Source organism: Aquila chrysaetos, chromosome 3, assembly GCF_900496995.4.
Source record: "Aquila chrysaetos chrysaetos chromosome 3, bAquChr1.4, whole genome shotgun sequence".
Taxonomy (NCBI): domain Eukaryota; kingdom Metazoa; phylum Chordata; class Aves; order Accipitriformes; family Accipitridae; genus Aquila; species Aquila chrysaetos.
The window spans coordinates 5,197,739-5,224,335 of NC_044006.1; the positions used below are offsets into that span (position 1 = coordinate 5,197,739).

The 26,597-nt window shown below is 40.5% G+C and overlaps 3 protein-coding genes across 7 annotated transcripts in view; 2 read left to right on the top strand and 1 right to left on the bottom strand.

Annotated features, from left to right (window-relative positions):
• Window positions 1–380: 380 nt before the first annotated feature.
• On the bottom strand, window positions 381–9,807 carry FAM217B (family with sequence similarity 217 member B). Of its 5 annotated transcripts, none has more exons than XM_030009295.1 (5): window positions 9,659–9,807; window positions 8,013–8,221; window positions 6,737–6,848; window positions 6,559–6,644; window positions 381–6,160 (listed from the first exon to the last, which is right to left on the bottom strand). In XM_030009295.1, the coding sequence occupies exons 2-5, from the start codon at window positions 8,105–8,107 to the stop codon at window positions 4,969–4,971; spliced, it is 1,485 nt and encodes a 494-aa protein (XP_029865155.1). In that variant the 5' UTR covers window positions 8,108–8,221; window positions 9,659–9,807; the 3' UTR covers window positions 381–4,968. The 5 variants fall into 5 exon arrangements, with proteins under 5 accessions (XP_029865155.1, XP_040978424.1, XP_029865154.1 ...); XM_041122490.1 differs by having other exon boundaries at window positions 9,655–9,807; XM_030009294.1 differs by having other exon boundaries at window positions 9,627–9,807.
• A 943-nt stretch (window positions 9,808–10,750) lies between these two features.
• PPP1R3D (protein phosphatase 1 regulatory subunit 3D) lies at window positions 10,751–15,536 on the top strand. The gene has a single exon (XM_030009298.2). The coding sequence runs from the start codon at window positions 10,755–10,757 to the stop codon at window positions 11,676–11,678; it is 924 nt and encodes a 307-aa protein (XP_029865158.1). The 5' UTR covers window positions 10,751–10,754; the 3' UTR covers window positions 11,679–15,536.
• A 4,504-nt stretch (window positions 15,537–20,040) lies between these two features.
• The window catches only part of SYCP2 (synaptonemal complex protein 2), a 30,240-nt gene continuing 23,683 nt past the window's right edge, over window positions 20,041–26,597 (top strand). Inside the window, exons 1-8 of the mRNA XM_041122645.1 lie at window positions 20,041–20,239; window positions 21,075–21,174; window positions 21,866–22,006; window positions 22,250–22,378; window positions 23,345–23,449; window positions 24,124–24,148; window positions 25,104–25,189; window positions 26,054–26,142. Of these exons, the coding sequence (XP_040978579.1) occupies window positions 21,151–21,174; window positions 21,866–22,006; window positions 22,250–22,378; window positions 23,345–23,449; window positions 24,124–24,148; window positions 25,104–25,189; window positions 26,054–26,142 (599 nt within the window). The 5' untranslated portion in view covers window positions 20,041–20,239; window positions 21,075–21,150. The remainder of the gene's footprint in view (window positions 20,240–21,074; window positions 21,175–21,865; window positions 22,007–22,249; window positions 22,379–23,344; window positions 23,450–24,123; window positions 24,149–25,103; window positions 25,190–26,053; window positions 26,143–26,597) is intronic.

The window sequence follows — 26,597 nt, forward strand, 5'->3', positions numbered from 1 at the left end:
TGAGAATGTGGTTCTCTGCAAGCATCTAGCCACATGTCTTTGCTGTTCTTTGGATCATGTTCTAAGCGTCCTGGAGATTATAACAGAGAATGCAAAACTCATTGCTTAGTGCATTTAAAAAAAAAGAAAGGTATAAATATGATGAAGTAAGTTTTTCCTGCTACTTTCACCTATTATGATGCCTTAATACAGCCATTACAGAATTGACTGCCACATGGAGCAGAAATAATCATACAAACCAGCTTGGCCATCAGCAGCAACATAGCTGCGATGCGCTGAGCTACAAGTTCTATCCTACACTGCAGTAAAGAAATTCTCTAGAAGAAAAATTCAGGGGTGCCACCTTGTGGATAATGAAAAAAATACAACTAAGTAACAAATAGGCAGTATCTCACTTTTAATATAGTAAATATACAGTAGCTTTGAATTACAAGATCACTTTCCAATGAAATTACTAGCAAAAATATCCACAAAAGTTCAAATAAATAAGAACACATGATGACCAACATCAAAAGCTGGGCTGCAAATTCTCAGTTAATAGAGTTCCAGTCTTTCCAGATAGAGTGGTCTGTTTAATTATTTCTCAGAAGAAAACCCACTAATGCCAATGGGAGCAACAAAGGCTCAATACCTTTAAAACAAGGCAAAACCATAGTCCTTTATAGGCAATTTCATACTGTAGAAATTTCAACAATAATATCAGCTCCAAAAAAAATATCACATACTGACTGAAAAAACTCTGGCAAAATTCTCTCAAACTTCTAACAAGATCCTTTAAATAACATATACAAGATAAAAATTACCTCAAACAACAATAAATGAAACACAGAAAAGACACAAGCAATAATGGGTTTACAGCATAATTAAGCAGTCTGGAGTCAAACACCACAGTTTAGTCCCATGAAATAAGCATAACCATCCCGTGCAGCATTATACCCCTCTGCCATCACCTTGGGCACAAGGCAGCAGCAAAAAGCAGAGGGGCACCGGCAGCACGCAGGCGGCAGAGCTGGGAGCTACGGGCACAGCATCCTGGGAGAGGGGCATCGGTGGGAGGCGAGAGCTCCCTACTTCTGGCAACCCGTTTGCTCTAAACTCAACTTTCTCAGAACGAATACTGCTGAGCCTTTTTGCCTCTGTGAGAAGCACTGTCACCCCACTACCCTGAATTTGTACCAGCAAACGTAATCTCTCATTTGGAAAGAAAATTACAGTCCATCTTATCAGCCTTAACAAGGAGACACCCCATGATTTCGGATACTGAACCAGCAGTAGGGATTGAGTCTTCCTTGCAAGGCTCTTCCACTTGAGGAAGATGCGAAGCCCCTCTTCCCAGAATGGTATGCATTGCTCACACAATGATAACCCCTCTTTGGAGCATAAATTCTGAGTAAATGCAGAAGCTGTGCTGCTAACAGAATAAGGATCTGGAGGCATCGTGCAGAAACTTCAGAACTGCTGTATATAACTGAAAGCTACCGCAAGGTGTGAGGGGGTGTGGGGGAGGTAAAACTTTAACTGGCCACAGTATTTCACTGCAGAGGTGCAAGTAATGGAGAAAAAAAGAAACACATCAAGAGAAAAACAATATTGTTTTAAAATTCTTCATGTTATGCATTAAAAATACAGTTTAGCATCACTGAGGAAAACAGCTTATACATACTAGAGTAAAATTCTGTTTCTTCACATCTTTGTAACAGGGTAATTTCATTGAAAACAACAGAGTTCAAACTTTATACTAGCATAACTGAAGTAGAATCTGGCTATTTATTAAAAATGCAACCTGAGCGTATTTGTTCTGCAGGTAGTACTGCAGAACATTAAACCTTTAAATTATTTAGAAAAAAAAAATAAATCACTGTTTAAATATCTCACATCACAGTAAACTTGTTCTTCAAGAACCGTCATCAATGCTAGGCTTAGACAGGCATATGACCATATTGCTAAACATAGTGAAAAAATATAAATAGCTACACAAACACTGTGCTGTGGAAGTACTTTAATTCCAAATTGAATGTATTTGATGGAATAAACTTTTCTGCTGTATTCAGAAGTGCTTCTAAAGACATTATCCATCAACACAAAATAAAGGAAACAGAAACCATAGTCCTCTTCATAAAAGGAGCTCTTTTTATCTATCAGCCCAGAACACAGTCAAGTTAAAATGGAAGCAAAAGTGCTGCAGGATAAAACCCAACCCCTTGGAGGTCTGCCACCCTAAGAGCTGTTTGTTGAGGCAAACACAGAATTTCTATTTCTGTATATGAACAAAGACGACTGTGTAAGAAGTATGAAATCAATGAACAAAAATTAGACTTGTGTGATTATCATGTGAAACAAACTTACTTGGCCAGATTGCAGCCAGAGCTTAATGATGAACAAGTACTCAGACTTATTTTAAGTGGCATCACCATCTCCACCTGCTTAACTGTTTAGTCTCCAACAACAGATTGATGTCCATCAGATCACAAGGACTACATTAAAACAAAACTTTCCTAGGTCTGTGAGAAAAAAACTTCTCAGTGCCAATCACCTTTGCTCTGGTCAAAGCTAACTGAAACACTATTTATTTATTCTTTAAGAAGTGATCATGCAAAATGTGCCTGTATGCACGTGCCCTCCTTATAACCTAGGAAAGCATCGATATAGAGTAACATTTCAGAGGAAAATTTAGCAGACACTAACATTCAGTGCTACAATAACATGCTAAATTAATTACTGCATCTAACAGAATTTGTTTAAAAAACCTGCTATTCTGACTATTGACTTGATCCTGCTCACCTTGCTTCTGGTGCTTGTAATACTGCGCTAAAACAGTGTACTAAAATTGTGCACTATAGTAGTGCTTATTGGCAAGAGCAGTCCTACTGACTTTCACTACTGTTAATGTGAGTCAGGAAAACTTGACTAATGAAGGCTTGCAGAATTCAGCCAGAGCTTGAAATTCTAACACTGGATGCAAGAACCTTTCGTCTAAAAAAAAAGCTGAAATACATGAGTCTGGAACAAAACAAAAGGATGAAATAGCAACAATAGAATGTGCTGGTCCTCTGCAGTTGCTGGTGTTGAATGCCATCCTCTAAGTTTCACCACACCTCTGACACAGCCAATTTATTTGATCTTTGAGCATGTCAGATTGTTTCACTTTAATTGCATAGAGCTGAATGTACATGCAACTACAATTCATTTTAACTGTAACTTCACGAATACTGAATTTGGAAATATAATACTGTATATTACATTCGCTTCCTTTATCAATTTAAAATTTCACATTTGGTCTCCAGTAGACTAGGAAAAAACCACTAAAAATATTTCTTAAGACTATTCCTGAGCAACGTTTTTATGTACTGTAAAATACTCTAGTTTATTACTACATTTATTAATATTCTCACATTTTAAACTACATATAAATCCATGCTTTGAAATTTTACAAAGCTGAAGATCTGGTAGGCACAATGAAAGAATAGAAACAGCTAAGCATCTTAAAACCAAGATGAGATCAACAAGAGAAGTGCAATTTAACTATATACATAATGTACTTTTTAGTATTTGCTACTTTTTCATTTTCTATCACAATGCAAAGGATCTACTTGTAAAATCTGGTCCATCAGACCTCAGCTCACTTCTCATAAACAGTCCACTGTGACTGGTGGCCAAGGATGAAGTTAATGCTGCTCAGTATTTAATTTTAAAATGAAGGTACAAAACATCCTCTAGAATTTCATCTTTAACAAGATCATGTCCTCAGCTGCTGTGATTGATTTGAAATTGTAACAGATGAACTGACATTTGAATACTCACTGAACTATCCTTCATATTCTCTTGTATCTCACAGACACAAGAGAAAACAGAGAGTCCGAGGACAGGACCCGATCCCGGTTGTACAATTTCTTTCTGTAGGGTATTTTCCCATGTCACTTCACTAAACCTTGAAACAAGAACCCAAGCTAACTGAAGTAAACTGGACCATGGGATAAATAATAGTCATCTCGGGTGACTGAAAACAAGTATCTTTTGTATCAAAATATATCTTTACTTGAACTTACAATAGCCTTTAAATTCATTCCCCAAGACTCTATTTTTTAGGTTTTGAGAAGCTACCACTTCTGCAAATTAGGCCCAAGAGTCTCTAGTAATACCTTCATTTTGCATTAGTCATATATATCCATGTGCAATTTGAAATTTGGTCATTTCCTCTAAATGACAAAAAGCATCAAGGCTTACAAAATTAACTTCAAGGGAAGTTGTCTGTAAACACAGTGAAGATTTCTGGGTATAAAAATATGCATTCCATTTTCCTAATCTGTCTCTATGGAAGCTGTCTGCTCCCTAATAATTTTTTGTCTTAAAAAGAATCCTTTCTGCATTAAAATATTTCAAAACATTATCTGCATTCTTCTTCTTATAAAAAAAAAAAATCTAATTCATCAAAAAATTTCATCATCTTCTGTGAAGAATTAGTTTGACTTTGCATAGATAAGCACACTCCATTATTTTACAAAAACACTTGAGCCCTTTTCCATCAGAAAACACCACCATCAAACCTATCTCACAAAATAGCACATCTCTTCAAGAAAAAGAGCATGGATCCTTTTCTCTCAAATACACCAAGGTAAGCGTAAGAAACACCACAGACTTCAATGGACTTCAACTGGTGCAAATAGGAGGACACGTTATAATTCTACATTTCTCTCAACTTTCATACTCTGCTATTGTTATCTTCATTGAGTAATTGTAAATATTTTTGAGGAAAAGACCAATGGAAGACACTTGCCTTCAGGGAAAAGATTTCCTGCTGGCCTTGCTGGCTTAAGATCAAATGTATTGAAATGAACAGTGCTGACTTAGAACCATGCATCAAGAACATATTTTCTCAGGATCTTCCTATGAAGAAAACATGACCCTTCTGCATTAGCCAAATGCTTTCTAGCAGTCAAGAACCATCAAAATTTACTAATGAATTTTTCTTCATTTAAATTTGCATGATGTTTGTTTTGTGCCATTTGTTTTTATTTTCCTGTCCCCTGTTGGTTTTTTAGAAGGAACATAATTGTTGGCATTGCCATTTTTCTTTGGATTTGTACATGCGTATGTTTTTAAGCCTTTGATGGGAGCAGCTGAACCATGAAATACTGGGGTTTGCTTAGGGGGTCTGATATTACCAACACTTTGAATTTTAGTACTGTTCTCAGGGGGCTGCATATTGACAAGCTGTTGCTTTGCAGTTGGTTTTTTTATCAGTTCACTCCTTACTTCACCAGATTGTCTCTGAGAAGACACTGCACATCCCACTCTCTCAGAAAGTTTCAGGTGACCTGGATGAGAATATAACTGGCGACTTTCTTCACAGTATGAATCTCCCCTGTGACCTGCATAGCTTCTGGGCAGCTTTGTAACACTTTCTTGGGGAACCACTTGCTTGTTAGGCAAAGGGCTGAGCAATGCTTTGCCTTTGCCAGGACTTTTTAGGGTACGGATGGAGCCGGGAGCAGTCTGTGGCCTGGCTTTGGCTGCCTTTCCTTTCTCGTTCTGTACAGTCTGCATTTGCAGCCATTCCAGCTGCAAAAGGCGATCAATGTATTTCTCAAGAAATCCTGTTGGCTTTGGTCGAAATTCAGTTTTACCCTCTACATTAACAAAGATGGCTAATTGCTTCAAGTTCCATGAGTTGAAAGGGGGTGGGAGGAAGTCTGGGTAGTAATATTCTGATTCTTTAAAACCCATATCAGAGACATGTTCCAAACAAACTGGATCAATTTCTTCAGCTCTGAGAATGAGTTCTGGTGGTGTGCAGGGGGACGGGGGAATGGGAATCCTTTCTGAATCAGACAGATCACTGGCACTATCATCTTCAGCATCTTCTTTAATAATTTGTACTGATTCAAAATCAAGAAACATTTCATCTACAGATGCTTCTTGCCATTTAGAAGAGCATGGACCAGCTTGAGCAACATGTTCTTCGTGATTCTTTGCCAACTGTTCTTTTTTACTGCAATAAAAATGTTGCACTGGGACATCTTTAACCCTACAGAAGCTACCTTGTGTGCTGCCCTTTATGCTAGGAGGGATCCTGTGCAGAAAAGATTCATTTTGCCTTCTTTCTGGGAGACTCTTCTTTGGTCCTTGTACTCTGTGCAGTGATGTGCAAACACTCGTGATCCTAAATAAAAAGAAAGATCATATCCTGTTAGAATGATTAATGTCTTTGGAACATCAGTTTACAGAGGTCTTGCTACCCCCTTCAAGGACATGGGTCTACACGAATGAAGCTAAAATTGGCATGTAAATTTGGTAATGAGATAAAATTAATATTTGCTGGCAGAGATAACACCGCCTAGTACTGTTTTTTTGTTTTATTTTATTCTGATTTTGCCTGAGAACTCACTAAGGCAGGATAGTAAGTTTCCATACTGATAAATTTGTTGTACTCATAAATGCTGAATTCTGGGTCCAGTGAAGTCAAAAGCAAAACACAGAAGCCATGACTTCATCAGAAGCATTTTATATACCAGTTTGAAATGACTACAAACTAAACACACAATCTTAACATAAAATTACCTTTTTGACTGAGAATTGTCATCCAGCTGGTTTCTTCCCTTCTTAAAAATACTTGGTTGGTTACCATGTTGAGTGTCATGGGAAATCTGCAAAGATATGAAAGTATGCGATGTTATTAAGAAGCTGACATAAACAAAGTACCCTTTTTCTGTAAACAAAAAAAAATGGAATGATATACCTTTTCAGTGGCACTTGATACATTTTTGCCTAATCTTCCAGGAGAAGATTTCACATGGGAAACTGGTTTATTTAATCCTTTGGTGCTCGGATGGCTTTTTCCATTACTGTAACTAGGAAGGATTAAACAGAATATCACATATAAATAGCAACATATACAATCATCAGAACAGAAATACAATAAAAGTTTAGAGTGCAATTCAGTTTTAAAAAGAGAGAGAGTTGATTGCAACTGTTCTTAGACTTAAAGTTCATCAGAACTATGCTACGGTCACTTTTTATTTTTAATACTACTAATGCAAAAGTGAATGATTCAACCAGATGATATAATAATAGAAATTAGCCCTTATATAGAATCCTCTATCAGAGGATCCCAAAGTTACTTTGGGGATAACAAATAGTAAATATTAGAGACTACATGTTTAACTACTGATTTCTATAGTACCTGGTACATGGTCCTACTGCAATTTAACAAAATTAATTATAAAGTACGATATGAAGGCCACTGCAAGCCAAATCTTGCTTGCCTTCTCATTTGCATACTCTTAACAAAATTTAAAGGATTATTCCTATGAAGTTAGCAGTGGAAGTGAGGAGGGAGCACAGAGTCTATTCTGATATTAATATAAACTACTTCACAAAGAAGGCATAAACAAAATTCACCATTTCATGTTATGATGGGTTCTGGAAATATTAGCAGGAGAAAAACTCATATGCAAGCAAAACGAATGGCATTACTGATCTGGACAGGTTAAAACTAAAATACATATTTCCTCAATTAAATCAGATACATTTCTGTATAAGCACACAGAACCATTAAATCAGTGTATTTTTTAAGAATCAGAAAACAGTGTTTGTTCTACAAGCAAGAAATATTATTAATTTTAAAAAGGAAAGCTTTAAAATGTCATTTTAGAACAGGAATAAGCAAACTGTGCCCTCCCGATCTCATCTAGTTTGACTGCAGTTCAGTTAATTTGTCAGGCTGTACATCTTGTTCACAGTTTTTATGTCAGTATAGTCAGATTTTGTTTTAAAAAACACGATTTCACCAGTTCAAGAGCTTGTAAAAGAATGAAAATAAGTCTTGTGCCTCCAGCATTGATGCAATCAACTATGTCACTTCACGACCTGCATGATCATACTGCACAATCGTTTCTTTTGCTGTGGATCAGAGGAGAGGATGACAATCTGAACAGGACAGCCATGCACTTATTAACTAATCTACAGTATTTAGAGGTTTCTGTAACTAGAATGAGAGAAAATAATTTCCTTACTTTACCGTTCCTTTGTGGTTTTCATTGATTTGGCTTTCCTTTTTCTGTGTCTCTCTGTGCAGTAATAAGGGATATTCTTGAATGCCTGGTCCCATTATTATTCTTTTTAAAGGGTATCTGCACCTTTATTTTTACATAATCTTCAAACGACTCCAGTCTTTTGGGTTTGCAAGACACAGCGTATCAAATGCAAACATCATCACCACGTCCTAGAGATGCAGTAAACAAACACCATGCAATTCCTCCCAACGTGATTTATTTATAAAGCAATAAGATAATCAGCTACCAAACGGTACTGGAAAACACCGTCCCCTCCCCCAGCGCTCCCTTAATGGGAACCAGCATCATTCGCCTTAACTATTGTCGATCCACGCCGAACTGTCATCACCCTGGGTACCGAGAGGAGAGCTGAGCGGCGAGGGCAGCCCTGCTCCCTCTCCCAGGGGCACAGGTCGGCCACTAAAGCTGCAGAGCACAGCGGCCAAAGCCAGCCAAGGGAGACAGGCGCAGGCTTTGCTGTGGGAAGCCCTGCTGCTGCCGCAGCCACCGGGCACAGCCCGTCCGTCAGCCCCGGTACCGCATCAGTACCAAGGGAGGCTGGGCCAGCTGCCCCGCAAAGCGCCGAGCTCTTGCCTGGAGGTTTACAAGCCTGTCCCTGAAAGATTGTTGGTAAAACACAGGAAAATATCTGGAGGTACAGCAGCGTTAGAAGACCTACTTTTCATTGTGTAACGTGCTCATCATCATTTTGTTCCTCCTGCGCAGCATTACATGTATTGACTGGAGCCAAGTATCACAGTCAAATGGTGGTGGGTGTTTCTGCTCTTAATTTAACAAGAACAGATGATCAACCACCTGCGTTCCGTGCGCGTTGAGTTGTCCTTTTTGTGTCAGAAAATGCGCTCTTCCTGTATTCATATATGCAAATTTTGTATCAAATACTTAAATTTTTTCTTTTTTCCACAACAAATCTCTCAGCACTCATAAGCTCCTACTAAAAATACTCAAAGAGCAGAATTCGTACTGTTCTTTTACTTTCCAGAAACCGCATCCCCCTACCAGGGGTGCAGAGATACGATTTGCAAAAGGTGACAGATGCCCAGCACCAAAATACCTCTCCTTACCCACCGTTAGTTTTGTTGCAGCGCTATTCGTGTACTTATATTCCTATCTGTATCTATTTACACCTGATCCCGTCCTATTTCCTCGGTGCCTCCCTCCCCCTCGCCTCCCCGCCACGGCCGAGGAGGGAGCGCAGGACAGGGCGGGGGTTTGTTCCCAGCACCTACCGGATCCCGAAGGACCGGGGCCCGGCGGTTTCGGGACCGCGTCTTCACGGACACGGCCAGGGCAGCCCACCAGCAAAGAAGAGCCGATGGAAGGCGAGAGCGGCCGCAGGCCGTTTCCGCGGCTCCCAGCCCGCCATGGCAGGCTGCGCCCGCGGCTCCGCTCCCTCCGGAGAGGCACCGGCGATTCCCGCCGCTAACCGCCACCGCGCTCCCTAACGCCAACGACCGCAGGGCAGCTCGTTCGTTAACGGACCGCCTCCACGCACCTTCTGCCTGCCTGCCTGCCTGCCTTTCTATCTATCTTTTCTTTTTTTTCTTTCCTTACCTTCCCCTCCAGTCCCCCAGCCCGGTACCTGCCTTCGCCTCAGCCGCCACCGGCAACTAAGGGCAGGTCGAGGGCAGCGACGTCCGGCGGGCAGTGCGCAGGCGCGCGGCGGCGGCGCGCACAGGCCGTTCGGTTCGACAGGGCGGCCGGGAGGGAGAGACTCCGCGCATGCGCCGGCCGTGAGGGGAGAGGACGCGGCAGCGGTCCGTGCCGCGGGGCGGCCGTCCCGTCCCGGGCCGGGGCTGCTGCCGCCGCTCTGCCTGCCGCCGGCCCAGGGGCAGGCCGGCCATCGCCTCGCCTCGCCTGGCCTCGCCGCGGGGCGGAGGGAGGACCGTGCAGCTGATGTGGGCTGCAAAGTCCCCAAACGTGGATCCCTCCCCCTCCAGCCACGGTACCGAGCCCGCCTCCGCAGCCCCGCCCGACGGCCTCCGCCGCGACAGCCCCCGCGCTCCCTCCAGCCTCTGCAGCAGCCCCGGCCTCGGCTCCGGCTCCCTCCCGCTCGACAGCCTCCAAGCCTTCCCCAGCCTCGGCAGCCCTCGCGAGTCGCCCAGCATCCAGTGTGACAGCCTGGAGTGTCCCTGCTGCTGCTGCTGCTGCAGGAGCGTGGGCTCGGTCGGCGTCTGCGAGGACAGCTTGCAGGCCCCTTTGGCCGTGTGTAACGGGCGAGGGTGCTTCGGGGCACGCCACGGCAACCCCCGGGCGTCCGGCGACCTCTCCGACAGCCTGGAGTCCTTCGGTGCCCAGCACGACAGCCTCCAGTCGGTCTCCAGCCTGCGTGAGAGCTTCCCGTCCTCCAGCATCAACGGTGATAGCCTTGAATCCCTTTCCAGCCTGAGCAACGGGTCCACCAGCCAGCACAGCGGCCTCGAGTTTACCAGCCAGTGAGACTGCCTTCGTCGCCCCGTACAACGTGCTAGCCTCTGGTTCACTTCCAGCTACTGTGAGAGCTTCCAGGTTTCTGCCCTTCGTTCAGAAGGCTACGTTGTTCCAGTTGATTCTTGCTGCATCCAGTGCAATAAACTCAAATACTTGCTGGCCGTGGCCGCTGTTCCCAAGTTACGTGCTTCGGAGAGGCACTGCTCATTATTACCTGCAGTGTTAACACTGATTTTTTGTCATTGGTTAAGAATGGAGGTACGTGGTCCTCGGAGGAATCCCAGCTACCTCTCTGATCTCTATCAGAACATGTTACGGGCTGAAGAAGCACCAGGACGAGGGCAGCAGCAGCCCCCAGCAGTCCATACAAGTAGCAGCCTGACTCTTTGGAGCAGTACCCCAGCCAAGGGGGGCCCTCAGCCAAATAAGCTTCAGAGCAGCACTTCCTCCAGCTGTGATCCAGCATTACGGCCTATCATACGCCGCCGAGCGAGATCTTTGCCTGCATCGACCGAAAGAAGGAAGCTTGCAGCAGTGCAGCGTCAAGTTCCTGGATGCCAGAGTCGTATGAACAGGGTGAGATTTGCTGATGCTTTGGGCTTGGAGCTCACTGAAGTGAAAGTCTTCCAGACTGGGGAGGATCCATCGATCCCCTTGCATGTCCTTTCCAGGCTCTCCATAAACTCAGACCTGTGGTACAGCAGCTCAGACTTGGAGTTTACTATGCAGTGCTTGGTCCCTGACTTCCAGCAGCCTGCAGACTGTATGGATTTCTCGTCCCGACTTCAGGAGCAGCAGGTGTGTCTTGAACGAGTGACCAGCTCAGATTTGGGGCTCAGTGGCACCATCCAGGTTCGCAATGTTGCTTTTGAGAAGCGCGTATCCGTGCGATACACCTTCAACCAGTGGAAAAGCCTGCACGAAGTGTGTGCTCATTGGCACAGTAGCATCCCTGAGAAAAACGGGCAGCATCAGGTCGATGTTTTCACTTTCTTTCTCCCTGTGCCTCCTTTCCTCCTTCAGCTGTCCTCTGTAGTCCAGTTTGCAGCAAGGTACCAAGTCAATGGCCAGGAGTACTGGGATAACAACAGAGGCAAAAACTACAGTCTCACCTGCCGGTCTCACCCCCTTAAGATGCCTAGAGAATGTGAGGAGAGCTGGATCCACTTCATCTGAAAAAAGGAAGTGGATGCAGAGCAGCTTGTCAGTAGTCTCGGTGGCACTCTTTCCCTTGGCCCGGCTCTCTGCTCCTATGGCAACAGTCTCCTTTTTGAAACCTGCCAAACCTGGCAAAGTGCTCCAGGGCAGGGAAGTAGCCAATGACCCGTACAAACTGTTCTACACCTCTCAGAAAGTAAAAAGGGCCAAAATGTGTATTGAGTTACATCCGTTGAAAGCCTGTGTGATCATTTCTTGTAGCCTGTGAGTCATTGCAGAATGGTTCCAGGGGATGCTGTCAGACTACCAGCAAGCAAAACAAGGCACTTCACGTTGCTAGTAATATTCTAGGTTACATAGAATATTTCTAACTGATCTATTTTACCATTTTTTACTGTTTGTTTTCTAAATGGACAGTGTGGCTTTACTGGTTTTGTTTCTAATTTTGTTTATATTATCTCACCAAGTCTGGGCACTATTCCGTTTATGCATAATTTGGATGGCAGACACTGTAGGGAGTACTCTTATATATATTATTAAGACTGTAACCATGTTAAGTATTTCCATTAATATTTGGGCTGGAAATTAAATGTCATTATGAGCAGAACATATGTGAAAATGTGCCATCAGCCCCTCTGTTTCCCTTAAGAAAAGGCACTTTTTTTTTTTTTTTTTTTTTTAAATCTCCAGTGTTTGCAGTAAGCAGCAGGAATGATTGTTACCAAAGTGTGTGTAAGGCAGATCTTCGTGGAGAAGTTCTCATCTTTTTCAGGTGAGGCACAAGGTTTTTTCTTTAGGTAGTGGTGCAGGAATTGTCCTTTCCTTGTGCACCTGTTTTTACTAAGGGAAACTAGAGCAATTTTGCACTTGTGTTGCAATTGCAGTTGAAGATCTCAAAGCATTGTATGAATGCTAATGATCTTACCACTATTACTGGTAAATTTATAAATCAAGAAACAGATATAAGATATATAAAAAAGGAATAAAATATAGACAATACATGGAGCTGGTTACAGAGCCTTAGAATAGCATGCCAGAACCCAGAATCCTGGCTCTCTGTTCCCCAGTGTCCCAGTACTACTGCAGCAGTACTTTTGAATTCTTTAATCAACAACTTCTCATTATAAACCAGTTGAACTCCAAGGCTGCATCCTTTGCAACACAAAGCAGGAACTTCAAAGCAAAATGTTCATTTTACTCGTAAACTGATACTTGCATAGACCCATAAACAGAATCCCTTCTGCAGCAGGGAGAGCACAGTAACACTGTTAAGATGCGGTCTTCCCATGTTTCTTGCTCTACTTACTTTCATTCTGTGGTTTTAGCGTGATTTAAGATTGGCAACAGGCTGAGATCTAGTAAGTAAAAGATTGTCCATGATTTTTTTCATACATATTCATAACTGCATGGAAAGTTTAGCTTTATATGTGTAGCATGAATTTTCAAAACTGACTGGCTGGCTGGAGGTATTAGAAGAGCTGCTTTTTTAGGACTGTAGTATGAAAATCAGGCCACTTATTCAGGCATCTTATTTTGGATTGCTGCTTATTCGTGAAAATCACAAGTTTTGAAAATCACTGTTGTAAGCAACCCACAGCCCAGTATATATTAGTCCAAAAAGTCTACTGAGTAATTCTGGAAGTGCATAAACCCCAAGAAAATTCATGTGTCTGGAAACTTAATGTTCCTCCGTAGTTGTGATACCCAATTAGCAAAGCTAGGATTTCAAGTGAAGAAGCTGCCTGGTTCCATTAGTCTTTGGCTTTCAGAGGGACTGAAGTCATGAATGAGGATTCTATGAGCTGCTGAGCAACTCTTGCAGAGTACTGAGAAAACTCAATCCTATTAGAAACCATTGAGAATTGACTGTGTTGTCTGCTTTAACTTTGTACTGGAGCACTGTGAAGTTGAACGTTTAAGTTGAAATTGTTTTGAAGGAGTAGGTGAGGCTGAGGTGCGATTGCCAACTACGGAGAGGAAAGAGTGCTGCCTGCTTACAGTCCACCTGCGTTATTGTCTGTATCTGGGTTAGAGGAGTGACCATCTGGGTTAGAGGAGTGACCATGACCAATCCAGCAGCAACTCTTGTCTCCTAGAAAAATTAGTGCAGGGAACTGGAAGTCTGGTTGTCCTCAGGTGGCACAAAAAATGAGAGCTCTGTGAGAAGGGGTGCTACCCAACTGCAAGGTTTTTTGCCTCCTATGGTGGGCTTCATATGACTAAATGACATTATGACAATATAGGACATAATATATCTGAACTAGTCAACCTATACTCTTCATAGTCAATGGAGATGTTTTCGCTATCGTTAGCAGACTACCTGTGGTGTGACAAACTGTATCATCTCTGCTGAGTGCAGAGAGAACGCTGCGGGACTAGTTCTGCCATACTGAAATTCTCAGCATTAGTGCAGATTGTGCCAAATTCTGCCAGAGTCTGTAGATGTCAAGTTAGATGAGCTGAAACACACCTTCAGTGACTGCAGAAGAATCTTTCTTGGCATGAATTGAAATTGCATACCCTTACTTTGGTGAAACTTGCTCACTTAAGGAATTCCATTAAAGTTTATCCAGTATTGTTCAAGTCCATAGAAGCAAAGTTTTATGTACTTGTCAGCAAAGTAAGAAGAAAACGAACAGACACACACACACACAGAAGCACTGTGCTGAATAAAAGGCACTATTTTAAAGTATTGTTCCCCCTCACTCTTTCCCCCTCCCAAATTACTGTATTTCTTCCATCAGCAAAACCACTGAATTGCCTCTCAGCACACCATAAAAATTCCGTCTCTTGTGAGACTGGTATTTGACACCAGTTTACAATGGATGTTGCTGGCGCCCAGTGCAATACTTGGCTTACTGGCAGAAAGATGCTGTTGCCATCTCCTGGGAGAGACTCTTTCATGTTCTAGCAAATGTCAAATATGAGTGTTATTGCAGGCAGGGACAGATTATGTAAAGCTGAGACTGTCAGTTTAAAGGTTAATGTCATGTATACCACAGTGTTGGAGACAGGTGAGAAATTAATGTCTCGGCAATATGAGTTTGGCTTGTATTGTCTTCCTTCTGCAACCTCTCAGGGTATTTACCTGTGCAAAATCTTGAATACTAAAGTATTATTCCAAGTTTGCCTTTTCTCTCTGCTTGTCTTGCACTGCTGGAGAAGAATTAACAGTAGCTGTTACTAAACCAGTTAGCTGTCTGTGCTGACGGAGAGTTGAGCAGGCCGACCTTATAATGGAACTGAGAGTGATCTCTGGGTTAAGCTGTTAAACATTCACACGAGTACTGGCACCTGTCACATGAAAGATGAAATTTGCACTTATGTTTTCCTGTCACATTCAGTACTGAACATCAAAAGGATTCTAGTTGACAAAAAAGGGATTAAGCCATTAAGTAGTGGTAATACGCACCTGTCGTGAAGGTAAACTTATGACCACCTTTATAAATTCTCAGGAAAACTTGACTGCTTGCACTGTGTTCAAACTGAGCACTTCCCTTATAATGAGGATTTTGTAAAAGTGAATTCTTCACAAGGGTTATTGCCATATCATGCACTTTTAAAAACCTGTATTTATTATAGTCATACAATAACTTAATATCTAGTAGTCCACAGTTTCAAGGTTCTTTCAGGTGTGGTTTTTAAAGAAACATGGAATCCATGTAAATGAAAAGGGGTTGTCTTTCCTGATTAAACATCTTGTCCAGAATAAAGTACATTACACAGTGTATCAATAAAGCACATGTGCTAGACAAAAGGTCATTTTGTTTTAGTGGAGAGTTGTACAATTGCAAAGTGCTTAATTAATTTTAAAAACAATAATAAAACTATGGCTATTGTAATACAAAAGATTGTAATAAAAGCTTTTCACATTTTTATGTTGTTTTTGTCAATGGTACTCCTGTTAACAGTTAAGAAAACTCATGAGGCAACTTAGTGCTGAGTTGTCACTTACAGAGCAACATACTCACGAAAGTAAGGTGGGATAGAGTTGCTAAAAAATGAACAGCACTTGATAAAAATACAGTGATTAGTCTATATAGCTGCAAAAATGACCAGGCTGCCACTTCTTATGTGGAATTTGCTGTTATTTCACCTCAGAGTTCTGTGCATCCAGCACCTGCAGGATTAAGATCTAATGTTGAAAAAAGGCACACTGCCAGTTCATTAATATGGTTTCATGGAAAAGAAGAGAGAGGGGTTTTCTTCTAATAGCACTTTCCAAAGGTGTGCTAGACTGTACTTAACTCATTAATTTCTGAGCGTCACAGTTGTGTTATTCTTTCTTCCATTTGTTGTTTCAGTTTTCATTGCTGCAGCCTTTCCTCTCAAACTGCGTTCTTTTCACTCAGGTTTCTTGAAAATATATCTACACGTGGTATGTGAAGAGAGTGTCCATCTCTGCAGTAACTGATTTATCCTTTATATGAAATGCATCTCCATCAGTGTCAAGCATTTACTTGATACAGTTCAAGATTTGAATAATCTGATGCCAGGTTTCTTCTAAAGCAAAATGGAGACATTAATAAAGACATATATTACCAATTACTTTTTAATCAGTGTTAAAAACTTCAACACTGCATTGTCAAAGTTGCTTGGGGGAAAGATGACTATTGCAAATCACAGTTTAAGTACAGGAAAATGTCTATATTATGCTAAGTTGTTTAAGAATGTCACTTTTTATTACAAAGCATACAGCTAATGTGTTATATGCATGTAGCTGCATAAAGGAGGGTGCTTCTAGAAAGCATGGTCTTATAATATCCTGTCTTTACAACTCTTGTTTTTCCATTTTCCTATACTACTGATCTGAATCAGAACTAGCAGTAGCACCTTAATTGTCATAAGTTTACCCACTAAAATAGAGTATTAAGCATCACCTGGAAATAAATATGGCAACCACAGTGTAGGCTAGCCAGGAGACCGCAAAGGATAAAGATAGTGGTATTTGATTTTAATAACTCACTTGAAAACAATGTGAATTTGTTTTAGCCTCGGGTGTGGGGGTTGGGATGCATGTAAGAGTATTTAATACAAATACAGGCTGGGCAATGAGTGGATTGAGAGCAGCCCTGAGGAGAAGGACTTGGGGGTGTTGGTTGATGAGAAGCTCGTGACCCGGCAATGTGCGTTTGCAGTCCAGAAAGCCAACTGTATCCTGGGCTGCATCAAAAGAATCATATTATATACTCTTACGCACATCCCCATCACCACCCCTGAGGCTAAAACAAATTCACATTATTTTCAGGTGATTTGTTAAAACCAAAGACCACTGTCTTTACCCTTTGCTTCCTCCCCAGGTCGAGGGAGGTGATTCTCCCCCTCTACTCCACTCTCGTTGGAGTATTGCATTCAGTGCTGGGGCCCCCACCATAAGAAGGACACGGACCTGTTGGAGCGAGTCCAGAGGAGGCACACCAGGGTGATCAGAGGGCTGGAGCACCTCTCCTGTGAGGGCAGGCTGAGAGAGTTGGGGTTGTTCAGCCTGGAGAAGAGAAGGCTCCGGGGAGACCTTCTAGCAGCCTGCCAGTACCTAAAGGGGGCCTGCAGGAAAGCTGGAGAGGGACTTTTTACAAGGGCATGTAGTGACAGGGCAAGGGGTAATGGCTTTAAACTGAAAAAGGGTAGATTTAGATTAGATGTAAGGAAGAAGCTCTTCACTGTGAGGGTGGTGAGGCACTGGAAGAGGTTGCCCAGAGAGGCTGTGGCTGCCCCATCCCTGGAAGTGTTCAAGGCCAGGCTGGATGGGGCTCTGAGCAACCTGGTCTAGTGGAAGGTGTCCCTGCCCACGGCAGGGGGGTTGGAACCAGATAATCTTTAAGGTCCCTTCCAACTCAAACCATTTTATGATTTAAGAGAAGGACTGGCTTTTTCTATGAACATCCAACCATCAGGTTTATTTTACAGGTAGTTAGTGTTATTTTTAACATAGGTGTTATTTTTATATTTAGTTTCAAATTCATAGTTTCTTTGTATTTATCTTACAAAGAAAAAAATTAAATTCCAGCTTGTAGTAATAGTAATATCCTAACAGTCAGTTGTAACAACAGTACTTAATTTAGTGTATCATCAGTGCTCAATAAAATGTTACATGTACTTTACAGCATTGCCTGGTAAAGACACAGAACGCCAAGTCTAAGTGATTAGTCATTTGTCAACATGAGTCTAATGTTAGTACTGACTTCTTTCCTGATTTGGTTTTCTCCTTATGATCTCAGATCTGCAACTATTTCAGCTGACACTTGATATTAAAACTGTTGGCATCAATGCTTCTGACCCTTCTCAGTTCTACATACAACAGCAGCTGTGCCAAAGATTGATTATATTGACCAGTACAATGTTTTCCAGTACCTGTAATGAAGGTAGATATTTCTGCTGCTGTAGCGAAGAGGGGTCACTGTACATAGTGCTACCCTACCCTAAAGACAGTTTTGCTTCCATTTTCTCTGAAATTTTTAAGTGTAGTTGTTGTATCTGTGGCCCAAATAATTTCACTGCTTGTTCCCATCTGTTTAATGCATAACAATGAAAATTCTGCTTTCTGTTGACCTCCCTTCTGCTAAACCAAACAAAATAGACATTAGAGAATGAGAAATGAACATACAGTAGTCTCTCAGTCACGTCAGTGTACCTAGTGCAGGAGGGAAAGGGTATGATCCACTCACTTCTCCTGTACTTTATGACTCGCTTTTCTTTTGCTATGGAATGAGTAAGGCTGTTTTCTTTACAAAACTTGAAAATCTGTGGATAGTCTAAGCCTGCGTGTATGCTAATGTGACTGGTAAGGGAAAGCATTGAATGCAAATTGGCTTTTATTACTTCTGCTTCATATGATGAAAGTAGAATTCAGAGTTCAGTTTTTATAGAAAAATTCTGATGCTCGAAGTTCCTCATGCAAAGTTTTGTCCCTAGTAGGTTTCTCAGTAAAGCTGTACTTCTACAAATCTACTTCAGATCACCCACTGCCTTCTAATAAAGTCTCCCAACAGCAAGTATGTCAGCAGCTAATGCTGCAGCTAATCCCTTTGGCCGACCATGCCTCCTGCAAAATGCTCAGCACCACTCACTCCTATGGGATCAACTCCTCAGTGGAGATACTCCAATTCTCATACCACTTTTCATTTTCTTGAATTACAGTGACATCTGGTGGTATTTGAAATGCTTTCTGTATGGCTTTTTTGCCTTTTATGGCATTGATTTGTTTTCTTTCTTATTTTAGAGAGTCGGTGGTGTTATTTTATTTACAATTGCTGCAGGTTTATCTGCTGTGAAAGGTGATTCTTCTCCTAGATGCTCCACTGTTGGTGCTTATTCTAGGTATGAAGGGAGATGCTTCCTGATACTCCACTGGATCGTGTAAGATTCATGCTAAGTTTTGTCACTTGTATTTGTGATAGGTCACCTGTGATACAGGTGACAGATACACCAGTATCGCACCAGTACAGGTAAAGTCCCACTCTGGAACTGTTGGGTTTCATTTAAACGTGTTACCCAGTTCCCTCTGTATAACAAAGAGCGCAAATGTCAGCAGAAGCCCTTTATCCTCAACAACAGGTCTGTCCCTGAGCCTCTGTCTCCATCCCACCTACTCGGGCACTTGATGGGAGTGAAAATGTTTCTGATTTAGCGTACGAATGAATTACACTGGTTTAGCAAACTCACGCTCAGTAACTTTTGTCTACGCTGTGCACCGAAATTAGCGTTCTCAGTACTGGTTATCAGTAAAGACAATCTGTAAACATAAAAGAAGAGCGGGGGTCCTCTGTAGGCAGGCGCGCTCCTTTGAGAAGGGGACTGCATCGCCCACCAGCAGGACCACCTCTCTTTCCCCACCGCAGGAGGGGCCTTCCCTTTCCTCCCGCTGCCTCGTCGCCCCGGGGCCGTCACCGGCTCCCGCTGCCGGCATCACTCGGCAAACACTTCGTGCCCTCCCTCACGACGGACCAGCCGGGGCGGGAGCCAGGGCCGCCGGGCCAGCAGGCCGCCAGCCCGGCTCGGGCAGGAAGGGCAGGCGCCCCACCGGGGTTTTTTAGCGGCTGCGGCCCCATCCGCACCCCCGCTCCCGACCGGCGCCACCAAGCGGGAGGCGCCCGCCTGGCCTGAGGCAGCGCTGGGCGGCCTGAGGCGCCGGAAGGCACCGCCCTCTCCCCGCCCGGCCGCAGCGCCGCCTCCTCCGCGGCGGATTGAACAGAAACCTCTGTGAGAGGCTGCCTCACGGTAAGGAAAAAAACCCTCCTTCCGCCCCGCGCCTCTCGACGGCGATTGGTCCGCGTGCCGCCCTCCCGGGCGGTGATTGGCTGGAGACTACCGCCGCTGGGAGTGATTGGCCGGCGGGAAATGGCGCTTTTTTTTCTGCTCGGGCGGCGAGGTGAGGGTCGCTAGGCTGTGGGGGGGGCTTCTCTGCTGCCCCGCGGTCAGCTGCTCTGCCGGTGGTGCCTGCCCCGCTGCTGAGGTGGCAGGGGGCACGTCGGGGAGTTTTCCTCTCAGTAACAGATCTCTTGGGGGAGATGCCAGCGGCTGCGTGTGGTTCGAGGGTAGAGGTCTCGCACCCTCGTCGAGAAGGAGGCACCTGGAAGGGGGTTTATATTTTCTTCTCTGGCTTGTCTGACTAGGCAGGAGGCAAGAGATCTGTGAGGTGATAGCAAAAGCTTCAATGTAGGCTGTTGCATTCTTGTATTGGAAAAAATAATAAAAAAAACCCTCTGTATTTGTTATTTTTGTATTACTTAGGAGTACAGAAATGACTAGTGTGTGTTCCCAGTTGCTTGTTCTACAGAAGTTGTTTGTTATTTTTAATCATTATTTCCCTTTGCTTTCCTTTGTCTAATTCTATGTAATTTCTGGCATGGGGAGACCAAAACTGCAGATGGTAGATTGGTCGATGTAGGTTAATTCATGCAAAGCATGAAAAGGTTTGTTGTTTTTTACATGTAAACTCTCAAAACAAAGAAAATACTTTGACTGCTCTTGAGTATTAATGTTTTGAGAAAACTATAATTTTGAGATCTTGGGTTTTGGTGGTAATGGTCATCTCGGAGCCCATCACTGTATAATTAAGAAGGCTTTTTCCCTGCATGGATTTATCACATTTTTCTTAAATGATTTAAGCTACCATTTTTTAATGAGGCCCTTCTGGAGTTCTGCAGTTGACTTATCTATTCTGACTAACCTGGTGTTGACAGTATAATTGGCTGCCTTCATGCTCTTTTCTCGCTGAGAAATACTGAGAGACTGCTGCAGGACTAGTTGATTATTCCTTCCACTCTTATTTTAAGCAATTGTTTATCCATGTAAGGATGTTTCCTTATGTCCCCATTTAGTTTAATTTCTTAAATAGTATTTATACTAGACAAATTTTGGAATTTGTAATGTTTTTTGACTGATTACTGACATGTTTGCAAAATCTTTTTGAAGTCTATGTCAGTGAATTGTGTTTTGGTCAAGTGAGGATTGTTCCCTGCTTATGCAGCTGAGTAGATGAATTGCAAAAATGGCAGCCAGGAATGAGATGCAGGTATGTGCTTATAGATCAGAATATAAGTATTGATTGTTTTAATTACTAGCTTAAAGCACTCCTTCTGGTGTTTAATTACAAGTAAAATTTGCAGTGTGGCAAAGAATGTGGTAGGAAGAAATTTTCCTTTGACATAGGTTAGTGCTAAGTAGCTGGGTAGAAAGCAAGAGGAATTGGAAATTGTTATTGATTAAATTAAATCGTATGCATTTGACATAGGTGAATCAGTTGGGATGATACTTAAGATCAAAATGTTGAAATCTGGTTATAACTGATTTAGAAAGAATAGAGTGGCAAAATAGTTGAGGAAGGCAGTAGTCCTCAAATACATTAATATCTTGTAATGTCACTAATAGATAACTTAGAAATGTGAAATATTAAATGTACTAAGGAAGGGGTATTAACACAATGAGCACTTATGTAAGCATTTGTTTCTAGTATGAGGAAAGAAAAACCAGTTAAGGAAAACAGGCAAATAATTAAAAGCTCAGTGAGTTAAGTAGTTGCATGGTTAATGTATTAGATACAGTGTTCTGTACTTTAGGTTTTACATTTAATGATTTTGTGATTCAGAATATTTGTTTAGAGTGCAACAGATGATTGCGTAAAACCTAAGTTAAATCTTGTTAAATCAGTATCGGTGTTAAGCATACAGTAATACAGTTACTCTGTTTTCTTTGATTGTTGACAGTTTGAAAAGTTAATTGATGAAGCTACAAGAAAAAAAGATTTCCAATTATTAGAACAATTTCTGGCAGCAGAAGACTGTGAAAACATCTCTTATAAATGCAGCCAACAGTTTGTTAACAAATTAGACAAGCTTCTGTGTCGGGTAATGTAATCGTAACATCAGAATCATCTATACTGTCATTGTAATAGTCTGAAAAATACTTTTTTCATTTGGCTTGGTTTATACCAGCAGTTGATTTGAAAAACTGAAATAAAATTTAAGAATGACATCTCTACTTCAAGCTGCAATTAAAGTGGGTTTAGAGAACAAAAAGGCATCTGGTTAATTAAATACAGGTTCTTCTAGAACTGTACACTAAAGCTTATGTTATAATTTCAATTTCAGGAACTTGACAAACAAGAAGTCAAAAGCATTTCCACTTTACTAAATTCTATTCAGAAATGTGGGAAGAAAATCAGCATAGCAGGAGAAGATGGGCTCCCAGCAATGATAAAATACGGTCTTATTGGAAGGATAAGTAAAACCATAAAGCATATGTGAACTTCTAAAAAAAATATATATATAAAAAAAATTAATAAAGCATGCATAAGTAATGCTTCAGTGCTGAACAGCTTAGTATTCGATTTGGTCCTTGATTGTTTCTGAATTAAAAATTTCCCATAACTTTGCAACAAACATTATTCAGATTTAAATGTTCTTTGACAAGTAGCTCCTTATAAAGTGATACTGCTCCATCACAGTGAAGGTTTTGCAAATTATGCAAAATATAATTAATTAGATATGCTTACAGCAATTACAACAAGATGATACCTTTTATATGAGCTTGCTATACTGCTTTTGAGTTGGGAATTGGAGGTTCCTGGTGCAAATTAATAATTTTTGTGTTAATACTTGCAACAGCAATATTGTACCCATTCTTTCAACAGATTATAGTGCTATTATTTTGTGTTATTTCAACCCGCATGTTAAATGCATTAATAATTTGTAACTCAACATAATAAACACACTGAAAAATAGACACCACTTCCTTATTGCTTTCACCAGAGATTTCACTGAAGAAAATTAATGGCAATGTCAGATGAGTGTTACTCAATTGCCTTCTCAACTGCTTTAATTAAAAAAAAAAAAAAAGTGTGGTGGTAACTTCATGCGTATATTCACACCTACTAACACACTTTTTCATTCAGCCATTATCCATTTTCAGCTCTTTTGTCTGTGATGGGAGATGTAAAAGTAGATCTCTAGTTTTTGTGTTAGAAAGTCAGCTACAGAAATTACTTACGCTAGTTTGAAATCACCTACATTTGTTTAGTGTGAGTGAAAAGTTTCAGTCTGGGGCTAAAGTATGCTTAGCAGACTGGTAATGTTGTTGCTGTTGTTTTAATTTTTATATAGTTTGTATAATTTTACTGAAGTATAATACAAACTATTGTCCTTTTTCATGCTATTGAAATAGATTTACTTTTATTTTCCCTTTACATGGTTAATTGGTTTGAAAAGGTAAAAGGAATTTTGATCCTCAGAGGAAATGAAAAGAATGAAATGCTTACAAGTCTGGCTGAAGATTTCTTCAACGTGTTGCTGGTAAAATATATTGATAATAAAATACATTGTGTGTATTTGTCAATATAATTATTACTAGTTTAGCAATAAAAATGTGTTTAGCAAACTCAAGCTCAGTAATTCATGTCTACGCTATGCACCGAAATTAGCGTTCTCAATACTGGTTATCAATAAAGACAATTTGTAACATAAAAGAACAGCTTTTCACTTTCAAATGTGTTTCTGTTTAATGTCCTTCTAAAGTTAATGTTAGAATGATTTCTGAAATGGATTATGAGTCTTTCTGGATAAATAGTTTGCCTGTATTCATACTTGTTTTCTGTTCATGATTAGTGTCATGAAATAAAATTTAAAAAAACAACAACATAAGTGTTCAATGAACAATAAAATTTCATCTTGCTCTAATTTTGAATACATAAATTATTGGTATGCTAATCCCGGGACACCAAGTTTATAAGAGCTGTGAGTTTTCTTTTGTCGTTGGGGAAATAATTTCCATAAATTTAACTGAAATATAATTTTGGGAAACCACACTCGGTATTAGAAGTAGTCTCTTACGTTCTTCATTAAGGATGAAATAACTTTAAAATCTTAAATGCTTTTCGATTACTTGCTTTAGGTACATGTTACCTGATTTTTATGCTGTAATATTTACAGTATCAAAATTATGTGTTTTGTTTTGTTTTTTATTGTAGGCTATATGTGATACCAGACCTGAAGGTGAGCTTAAAAAAAGTGTACACTAGATATGATAGTTAAAGTGCTCCGAAAGAGACATTTTGAAGTTATCTGTGTTAAAATAACTCTTACTACTTGTGGAGCCACCTTGAGGCAAAGTAGTTCTGAGAAGAACACATATAATGAGGGTGGTACAAAGTTTCTTGATCTAATGTAAATATACCACCAGATCTATATGCTTCAGCTAATAAACCGTAACAGGAAAGAGCTTATCCTCAAGAGGGCTGTTCTGCGCACAAAGGACTACATTTCTCATTCATGTGAAAAAAGCTTGAATGTCAACTATAACTTTGTTTAATTTGAGGTTTCTCTACTGACAGATTTCCTTGTAACTTGCTGATGTCAGGAATAAAAAAGCAGGATAGTCTAGTCTCCTCAGAGATGGCAACTGAACTGAGTTTTTCCTAAAAAGAACATTGTTTCTAAGCTACTGTCATAGCTTAGCATAGCACAGTAGTCCTTCTTTATTGACCTTGTTATCATGAATATCATGCTGCTCTTACCTTTCAATATAGCACTAGGTAGAAAGTCACTACAGACCATTATGCTGTCACAATCAAAATGAAAGATTCATTTCCTTGTCCCTGGGAAGATAAATTCCAGGGTCTGAATTATATCTCAGAGAGCTAAGTTATAGAATTGATCTGATTAGATTTTAAAAATAATGATCTCATGCCCAAGGGACTTATGCAGTGATGCACAGGAATAGCAACATCATAAAGAGCCATATTTACTATAAATTGAAGTAGCTATTCTGTCTTGCATTTAACCATGAAGCTTAAGATGCTTATTTTTAAATATCAGTAATCCTGTATGGAAAGGAAGGCATACTATATTTTATTTCTAAATGAAAATTAATCTTTTTTCAAATGCTGATGAGGGGGGACCCTAATACACTCTTGATAACTCTTTAATTTAGTGTTTTCCTGTTCATTAGGTAAAATGCGAATACTAGAAAATTTTGTTCTGAGAACATGTACCCTCATCGCCGATGTAAGAATTAGTGTTTATGTTCAGCAGGAGGTAAACACTCTTCTTTCTAAGCAACAATTTAACAGACTTTGTGGAGATAGTAGTTTAACTGTATAGATGCTACCAAAAAAAAAAAAAAAAAGAGAATATCGTAGTGCTCTAGAATCAGAAGAATGATTTAATGTTTCTTTGGGAATGTTTGTTGTTGTTTATATGTTGGAGTTTTGTTTTGGTTGGGTTGTTTGGGGTTTTTTTTTTTCAGATTACTGACCTATAATTTTTGTTTTGGACAGTAAATTACAAAACAGTGGTATTAAGCTTCTGGTGAGATAGCTGTATAAAAGCATAGGAAATAATATCCTCTATTACAACTGCTATAAATAGGATTAAGTTTGTTGGTTGTAAATTCTTTAGGTACTTGCAGGAAATTTGTATACCTTCTAGTATACTCCAAATTTCTCCTATTTATTTTAGTAACCTCAAGCTGTCAGGTTTTTTTTTCCTCTCTAAAGAAATGGAAAGTTACAAAAAGTCTTCTGTAAAGGCTACATCCCCAAAGGAAAGGCTTTTTAATGCAAATTTAAGGTACATTTTAGCTCAGCAATCAACTGCAGACGGAACTCTAGCTTTGAAAGTTTTTTTTCTATATCTAAACCTGCAAATAAGAAACACAACCCTTTAACAACTGATGTTCACATTAAAGCTAATGTAATTCATTGAAATTGAGGTAGTTATATCACAGTAAATGCCTTTTAAGGTAAGATAGAACTCATTGTCTTTTCTTGTTTTGCAATTGTTTAAGCATGTTATTTTCTTCAGTGGTATGAAATACATTACAAGGCCCCAAAATAAGAACAACTTAAACCTTAACTTATTTTATATTTAATCTTATTCCCTTTTTTCCACTCTTCTTAGGTAGTAAGAAAACTTAATTTAATGCTTGACAACATACCTCGAGATGCCAGGAAAAAGATATTTTCTACAAAGGAAATGTTGCTTGTCATGTAAATAATCTTCAGTATAATTTTTATATCGTTACATCATTTGCATAGCTGGGAAGGCAGTTTTTACTAAGGCTGTTTATAATGCACATTGGTCCCTCTTTAACTCACTTTTGCATTCTCTGTTGTGTTGCCAGTGGCAGGTATTCTCATGGGTTATTCTCCATTACAAGCCTAAATTTACCTCTTTCCCAATATGGGTTAGGCTTCTTCTTATCCCATTTGTCTTAAAATAATTAAACTGTTATTTATAAGAATGTGTGTAAAGCACAGTGAATCAATCACTCAAAGGATAAGCTGTTCATGTTGGGAAATTTTTTTACAGCTTTTCAAAAAAGAAATAGAATAAAAATTATATATATCAGGTGATTCACTTCCCCAGTAGTACTTTCAGATGTATATCCTCAGCATAAAAGACTTAACCCTTTGAAGTCTAAGTTTAGTGGAATCAGGGTTTT